Source organism: Pyrgilauda ruficollis, unplaced genomic scaffold (genome assembly GCF_017590135.1).
Source record: "Pyrgilauda ruficollis isolate IOZ18807 unplaced genomic scaffold, ASM1759013v1 scaffold379, whole genome shotgun sequence".
NCBI classification, from domain to species: Eukaryota; Metazoa; Chordata; class Aves; order Passeriformes; family Passeridae; genus Pyrgilauda; species Pyrgilauda ruficollis.
The window spans coordinates 40,463-47,897 of NW_024525256.1; the positions used below are offsets into that span (position 1 = coordinate 40,463).

A 7,435-nucleotide genomic window follows, 5' to 3' on the forward strand; every position below is an offset into this window, starting at 1 on the left:
AATCGTTGTGGGACTGGGAGTGCCCCAGTCCAGCCCAGGATTGCTGGAATTCCTGCCCAGAATTCCTGCAATTCCAGGCCAGAATTCCTGCCCAGAATTCCTGGAATTCCTGCCCAGAATTCCTGCAATTCCAGGGGAAAAAGGGAAAATCGTCGTGGGACTGGGAGTGCCCCAGTCCAGCCCAGGATTGCTGGAATTCCTGCCCGGAATTCCTGCAATTCCAGGCCAGAATTCCTGCCCAGAATTCCTGGAATTCCAGGGGAAAATGCATGTGGGACTGGGACTGCCCCAGTCCAGCCCAGGATTGCTGGAATTCCAGGGGAAAAGGGAAAATCGTTGTGGGACTGGGAGTGCCCCAGTCCAGCCCAGGATTGCTGGAATTCCTGCCCGGAATTCCTGCAATTCCAGGCCAGAATTCCTGCCCAGAATTCCTGGAATTCCAGCCCACAATTCCTGCAATTTCAAGGCAAAAAGAAAAATCCTTGTGGGACTGGCAGTGTCCCAGTCCAGCCCAGGATTGCTGGAATTCCTGCCCAGAATTCCTGGAATTCCAGGGGAAAAGGGATCAAAATTATTCCAAAGAAAAGGAGACCAAAACTGGCCCAACACATCCCAGAATCCCCCCGGTTTTTACAGGAACAGGAGTCTTCCCTAGGTTTCTTCCCATTTTCAGCAGATTTGGGGATTTTTCCCAGGTTTTTCCCAAATTTGGGGGTTTTCCCCAGGTTTTTTTTCCCTGGTTTTTCCCAAAATTGGGGTTTTTTTCCAGTTTTTATTCCTCATTTTTACCTGGAAAACGAAGAACGGAGCCGTGGCTCTTTCCTTGAACAGCTCCAGGAATTCTGGCACCACCATTTCTGCCCTGGAAGGAGGAAAATCCTTGGAAAATCCTTGGAAAATCCCAGTTTTCCCACCCAAAACATCCCAAACCCTCCTCATTCCCGGTCATTTTAAACAAAAAATTGGATTTTTGGGATTCCTTCCCGGAAAATTTCTCAGTCCAAAATCCCAAATCCAGGAGGAAAATCCCAGATTTTCCAGGATATTTTCCAGCATATTTTGGAATATATGGGGACATTTTCCTGGAATATTTTCCTGGAATACTTCATGGCATTTTGGCACATTCACCTGGAATATTTGGGAATATTTTCCCAAGACACTTTGGGTTATTTCCCTGGGATATCTCAGCTATTTTAGGAATGGTTTCCCAGTAAATTTGTGAATTTTTTGGGGGATATTTAAAGATTTTTTTCCCAGGATTTTCCCCCAGGAAAAACTCACTTGTTATTCCCGTATTTCCTCTCGGCCTCCCGGATTTCCTGCTCCTCCTGGAAGCCTCTGGAATTCTGGTAGAATCCCAAGGGATGCTCCACAGGGAATGCCACGGGCAGGAATTGTTTTTTTCCATGGATTTCGTAGGAATATTTGATCTTCTGGAATTCGAAGCTCAGCGCTTCCTGCCCGTCCTCACCCTGGAAAAAAAAAAAAAAAAAGGGGAAAAATCCCAAATTTCCTCATTCCTGGAAAAATTTCCAGCCCAGACAGGGTGAAAATCCCAGAATTACACGGGTCTCCTGCAGAAAAATCCCCAAGTTTTTCCTGGAATTCCCAGATTTCCCCCATTTTCAGGGATAAACCCCCCGGAATTCCCGGATTTTCCCATTCCCTCGCGGATTATCACGAATTCATTGGATTTTCCCAAACCCCCCGACCCGCAGCGCCCCGGTGCCCTTCCCGAGCTCACCCTGACGCAGCTGAGGGCGCACTCGGCGTGCACGGACCAGAGCCCGGCCAGCGCCGTGAGCAGCTGCAGCGCCGCGATGGCGCCGAGCGCCAACAGCGCCGCCTCGGGCGGCCCCGCCGCCTCGCCCGCCGCCCACAGCCGCGGCCCCCACAGCCACAGCCAGGCCGGGTAGAGGCCGGCGGCGAAGGGCAGCACGGTGCCGCGGAGCAGCCGCGGCCGCCGCCGGTAAAGCGTCACCGACGAGACCAGCTCGTCCTCGGGGGCCGCCGCGGCCGCCGCCATCTTCCCTCCGCCCTCGGCGCGCCGCTTCCGCTTTCGCTTCCGCCTCTGCGCCTGCGCCGAGTCCCCGTTTCCCGCCTCGGGGCTGCGAGCATGCGCAGAGTGAGGGAGTGGCGGAAGTAAGAGCAGAACGCATGCGCAGAGTGAGGGAGTAGCGGACGTGATGGCGGGGCGCATGCGCAGAGGGAGAGAGTGGCGGAAGTGAAGCGGCGGCGGAGGAGAAGGCGCCATGTGAGTGAGGGGCGGCGGGGCCGGGCCGTGTCCCCTCGGTGTCCCTCTCGTTCCAACCCGGCTGTGCCGCTGGTGCCACTGTCCCTGTGGCAGGGAGGTGACGCTGTCGCTGTCGCTGTCGCAGGGAGGCGCTGGCCGTCGCCGCCCGGCTCTGCGGGCCGGAGCTGGAGCGCTACGGGCGCTGCGTGGCCGCGAGCCCCGGCAGCTGGCACCGGGATTGTCACCAGCTGTCCCTGAGCGTCACCGAGTGCGCGTCCAGCCAGTGAGTGACACACCGGGGACACCGGGGACGTGGGGACCGTTTTCCCCATTTTCCCTCCCCATTTTCCCTCCCCATTTCCCCATTTTCCCTGCCCGTTTCCCCCCGTTCCCCCCGTTCTCCCTGCCCGCAGCCCCCTGGTGCGCCGGATCCGCCGCGATTGCTCCGACGCCTTCGGCGCCTTCGAGCGCTGCCTGCGGGAGCGGCCCCGGAGCGCGGCCCAGTGCGGCCCCCAGGCCAGCCAGTTCCTGCTGTGCGCCCAGAGCGTCACCCAGGGGGACACCCAGAGTGTCACCCCCGGGGACACCCCCGGGGACACCCCCGGGGACACCCCCGGGGGCACCTCCACAGGTGAATTTTGGGATAAAAATGGGAATTAATCCCCCAAATGCGGCCCCCAGTGTCACCGAGTTCCTGCTCTGTGCCCAGAGCATCACCCAGAGTGTCACCCCTGGGGACACTGCCAGGGACACCCCCAGGGGCTCCTCCAGGGGCACCTCCACAGGTGAATTTTGGGATAAAAACGGGAATTAAACCCCAAATGTGGCCCCAGTGACGGGATTTGAATGCCCAAATACGGCCCCCAGGCCAGCCAGTTCCTGCTGTGCGCCCAGAGCGTCACCCAGAGCGTCACCCAGAGTGCCACCCCCGGGGACACTGCCAGTGCCACTGCCACTGCCACCCCCGGGGACACCCCCAGGGGCTCTTCCAGGGGCACCTCCACAGGTGAATTTTGGGATAAAAACGGGATTTGAATGCCCAAATACGGCCCCCAGGCCAGCCAGTTCCTGCTGTGCGCCCAGAGCGTCACCCAGGGGGACACCCCGGGGGACACCGCCAGGGACACCCCCGGGGACACCCCCAGGGGCTCCTCCAGGGGCACCTCCACAGGTGAATTTTGGGATAAAAACGGGAATTAAACCCCAAATGTGGCCCCAGTGTCACCCAGTTCCTGCTGTGCGCCCAGAGTGTCACCCAGAGCGTCACCCAGAGGGACACCCCCAGGGACACCCCCGGGGACACTGCCAGTGCCACTGCCACTGCCACCCCCGGGGACACCCCCAGGGGCTCTTCCAGGGGCACCTCCACAGGTGAATTTTGGGATAAAAACGGGATTTGAATGCCCAAATGCGGCCCCCAGTGTCACCCAGTTCCTGATCTGTGCCCAGAGTGCCACCCCGGGGGACACTGCCACTGCCAGGGACACTGCCAGGGACACCCCCGGGGGCACCCCCACAGGTGAATTTTGGGATAAAAACGGGATTTGAATGCCCAAATATGACCCCAGTGTCACCCAGTTCCTGCTCTGCACCCAGAGCGTCACCCAGAGCGTCACCCAGAGTGCCACCCCCGGGGACACTGCCACTGCCACTGCCACCCCCAGGGACACCCCCGGGGGCACCCCCACAGGTGAATTTTGGGATAAAAACCTCCACAGGTGAATCAAATGCGGTCCCAGTGTCACCCAGTTCCTGCTCTGTGCCCAGAGTGCCACCCCCGGGGACACTGCCACTGCCACTGCCACCCCCAGGGACACCCCCGGGGGCACCTCCACAGGTGAATTTTGGGATAAAAACGGGAATTAAACCCCAAAAACAGCCCTGGCCCTTCCTGCCTCATGAAACGCTGGAGAATTCGGAATTTTGGGATTTGAATTCCCTAAAATCCGCTTTTTTTTTTCCCCCTCCCCGTGAAAAAAAGCTGGAAAGAGGAAATTCGGGATGGAATTTTGGGATAAAAATGTGAATTTTTTTTTCCCCCTTTTTTTTTCTCCCTCCCCAGAGAATGCCTGGAATTAAAACCCCCCCCGGGAGCCGGGAAAGCCTCGGAACCTTCCGGAATCTCCTCCCAAATCCTGGGAATTGCCCCTCTGGAAAAGGAGCCCCGGGATGTGGGGCCTGATCCGCAATTCCCTGCGGATTCCCGAGATTTTATCCCAAAAATTGGAGGAAGAAATAAAAATTCCAGCGGGGTCTCCCCGGGAATCTTCGGGATGGGACCAAAAATTCTGCTTGTCCTTCTCTTCATTCCAAATTTTTTCCTTTTTTCCCTCCTTTCTTTCCCATCTTTTCCTCCTTTTTTCCCCACCTTTTCCAGCTTTTCCTTCTCAGTTTTTGGGGTTTTTTTGGGAATCTTGTGGTCCCATGGAATTATTCAGGGATCGGAGTCAGTGTTTTCCATGGGGAAAAAAAAAAAACAACAAAAAACCCTGGGAATTCCAGGAGCCTTCTCAACCCTGGGAGCCCCAAAATCCCCAAATTCCCAAAACTTTTAAAACTTTCCTTATTTTTTTTTTTTTTCCCCGGGGTTTATTTCCCACCAGACATGCAAAAAAAAAAAAAAAAAGTATTACCGAAAAATTCCCCCCCAAAAAATTCCCAAAACTTGGCACGGGAGCAGAGGGAAAATCCCAAATTCCGGCGGAATCTTGGAGGGGGTCGACCCCCTTTTTTTTTTGGGATTCCCAGGACTGGGATTTTCGGGAATTCCGGGATGTCAGGAGGTGAAGTAGGAGCTCTGCATGGAGTACAGGCGCTCCATGGGATTCCCGGGCTCGGGGATTTCGGGAATTCTGGGATTCCCGGGGTACAGGCGCTCCAGGGCGTCCCTGGCCCCGGGGATTTCGGGAATTCCGCCATTCCCGAGGATCAGCTGCTGGGAATTCTCCGTGGGAATCAGGGCCGCTCCCAAGGATCCCAGTGCGTCCCCGTCCAGCTCCTGGAAAACTCCCTCAGAGTCTGGGAAAAATTGGGAAAAATTGGGAAAAAGGGTTGGGGAGGGGAGGAAACCGGGCTGGGGCCTCGGCGTTCCCGACCCGTCCCGGTTTCCCATTCCCGGGATTCCCGGGATTCCCGCGGTTACCGTAGGGCCGCAGCTCCGGGGGCGTCGCTCCCCGGAACGTTCCGGCCTCGCTCCCGAATCCGTTGGGCTCCAGGGGCGGCGGAATCCGGGAGAACGGGACCAGGATCCGCTGCAGGCCTGGGAACGTCGGGAACGTCGGGAAGGCGGGGTGGGGATGCTGTGACTCCCCACTTTCCGATCCCTCCATCCCAGATCCACCCCATTCCCGGTTTCCCATTCCCGGTTTCCCATTCCCATTTTCCCATTCCCATTTTCCCATTCCCATTTTCCCATTCCCGTTCTCCCATTCCCGTTTTCCCATCCCATCCCCCTCATTCCTGACCCTCCTCATCCTCGTTCCCATCCCGGCCGCTCCTCCCGGATCCTCTCCCTCCTGGAATTCCCCCTCTGGAATTCCCGAGCTGCTCCTGCTGCTGCTGCCTGCGGGCGATCTTCTTCATCTGGGGGGAAAAAACACCCGGAAAAATTCCGGGGAAAAAATCCCACAATTCCGCAAAACCCCGGTTTTGGAGGATTTGGCGTCGTTTCTTATCCCGGAATTCTGGGAATTCCGGGAATTCCCACCTTGGCTCGTTGGTTCTGGAACCACACCTGGACCACCCGGACCGTCAGCCCCGTCTCGGCCGCCAGCGTCTCCCGCACCTGGAAAAATCCCTCGGAATTCCGGGAAGGAGACCGGGAATGGGGGAAAAATCCCTCGGAATTCCGGGAAGGAGACTGGGAATGGGGGAAAATCCCTCGGAATTCCGGGAAGGAGATGGGGAATGGGGGAAAAATCCCTCAGAATTCCGGGAAGGAGGGAAAAATCCCTCGGAATTCCGGGAAGGAGACCGAAATCCCTCGGAATTCCAGGAAGGAGATGGGGAGTGGGGGAAAAATCCCTCGGAATTCCGGGAAGGAGACCGGGAATGGGGGAAAACCCCTCGGAATTCAATCCCATTGCCAACTCCAAAATCCCAGAGCCCCATCCCAAAATTCCTGAAGCAATCCCGAAATAATCTCCGGAACGTTCCGGCACCTTCCGGCAGGGTTTGGAGGAGACCTCGAAGGAGGCTTTGAAGGCGCGGCGCTGTTGGGAGCTCAGGATGGTTCGGGGCCGCTTGGAGCGTTTGGGATCCTTCCCCTCGGAATTCCGGGAGCATCGGGAATCCTGGCCCTCCTCATCCTCGCTCCGAGCTGCGGCCGGGGGAAAAAATTAAAAAATAAAAAAATAAAGGAATTTCGGCGGGGGGGGGAATCAAAATCCTTCACTGGGATTTGGAATTCCCGGAGGATTTTGGGTTTTTGGGCCTTTCCCGCCCTGGAATTCCCAAGGAAAGGTTTGGCTGTTCCAGCCCAAAAAAAATCCACACAAAAATAAAAAAAATAATTGCAAAATCTTCTAAAAAATACCGAAAAAAACTCCTGAAAAATACTCAAAAAATCACCCCGGCAAAATTCTAAAATATTCCCATTTAAAAAAAACCCCTAAAAATCACAAAACAAAGCAGGAAAAAAATCCCCCAAAAATTCCCAAGAAAAACCCGAAAAAATCCCAAAAAATTTCTGCAAAAATTCCCAAAAAACCCGAAAAAATTCTTGAACAAATCCCAAAAAAGCCCCAAAAATTTCCCAAAAAATCCCCAAAAATTTCTCAAAAAATCCCCAAAAAATCTGCAAAAATTCCCCCAAAAAACCCTTAAAAAATCTTGAAAAACAACCCCCCAAAACCCCCACCCCCCGGTGGTTTCCGATTCATCTCCCGCCCTTACCTCCGTCCCCGGGCGCTCCGCGCCGCCGGGGCTCGGCGTGGCCGCGGCAGAGCACGCGGCCGTCGCGCAGCACGAACTCGTCGCCGCGGCGCAGGCGGCGGCCGCAGGAGCCGCAGCGGAGGCAGCGCTCGTGGAAAACGCGCCCCGGCAGCCGCAGGATCGGCTCGGAGCGCCCCACGGCGCCCAGGCAGCGGCTGCAGCGCCGCGGGAACAGCCTGGGGAAAGCCGGGATGTGGGCGTGTCCCGGGATTGGGGGGGGAATATCCCGGGATGTGGGGGTGTCCTGGGGCTGGGGGGGAAATATCCCGG

General features: G+C 56.6%; 3 protein-coding genes across 4 annotated transcripts in view; 1 reads left to right on the forward strand and 2 right to left on the reverse strand.

Annotated features, from left to right (window-relative positions):
* Nucleotides 1–2,054, reverse strand: part of ATP13A1 (ATPase 13A1) — a 21,481-nt gene extending 19,427 nt beyond the window's left edge. The window contains exons 1-3 of the mRNA XM_041476107.1: nucleotides 1,682–2,054; nucleotides 1,282–1,472; nucleotides 790–862 (exon numbers count right to left, since the gene is read on the reverse strand). Coding sequence (XP_041332041.1) covers nucleotides 790–862; nucleotides 1,282–1,472; nucleotides 1,682–2,026 — 609 coding nt within the window. The 5' untranslated portion in view covers nucleotides 2,027–2,054. The remainder of the gene's footprint in view (nucleotides 1–789; nucleotides 863–1,281; nucleotides 1,473–1,681) is intronic.
* Nucleotides 2,055–2,159: 105 nt separating this feature from the next.
* On the forward strand, nucleotides 2,160–4,519 carry CHCHD5 (coiled-coil-helix-coiled-coil-helix domain containing 5). Of its 2 annotated transcripts, XM_041476115.1 has the most exons (5): nucleotides 2,160–2,254; nucleotides 2,379–2,516; nucleotides 2,647–2,749; nucleotides 3,290–3,404; nucleotides 4,296–4,519. In XM_041476115.1, coding segments are annotated over exons 1-5 (375 nt in total). In that variant the 5' UTR covers nucleotides 2,160–2,252; the 3' UTR covers nucleotides 4,313–4,519. The 2 variants fall into 2 exon arrangements, with proteins under 2 accessions (XP_041332049.1, XP_041332047.1); XM_041476113.1 differs by lacking the exon at nucleotides 3,290–3,404 and having other exon boundaries at nucleotides 2,647–2,864.
* A 403-nt stretch (nucleotides 4,520–4,922) lies between these two features.
* Nucleotides 4,923–7,435, reverse strand: part of LOC121358173 (LIM homeobox transcription factor 1-beta-like) — an 11,139-nt gene continuing 8,626 nt past the window's right edge. Inside the window, exons 4-9 of the mRNA XM_041476108.1 lie at nucleotides 7,127–7,341; nucleotides 6,394–6,566; nucleotides 5,940–6,017; nucleotides 5,698–5,815; nucleotides 5,376–5,492; nucleotides 4,923–5,251 (exon numbers count right to left, since the gene is read on the reverse strand). Coding sequence (XP_041332042.1) covers nucleotides 5,010–5,251; nucleotides 5,376–5,492; nucleotides 5,698–5,815; nucleotides 5,940–6,017; nucleotides 6,394–6,566; nucleotides 7,127–7,341 — 943 coding nt within the window. The 3' untranslated portion in view covers nucleotides 4,923–5,009. The remainder of the gene's footprint in view (nucleotides 5,252–5,375; nucleotides 5,493–5,697; nucleotides 5,816–5,939; nucleotides 6,018–6,393; nucleotides 6,567–7,126; nucleotides 7,342–7,435) is intronic.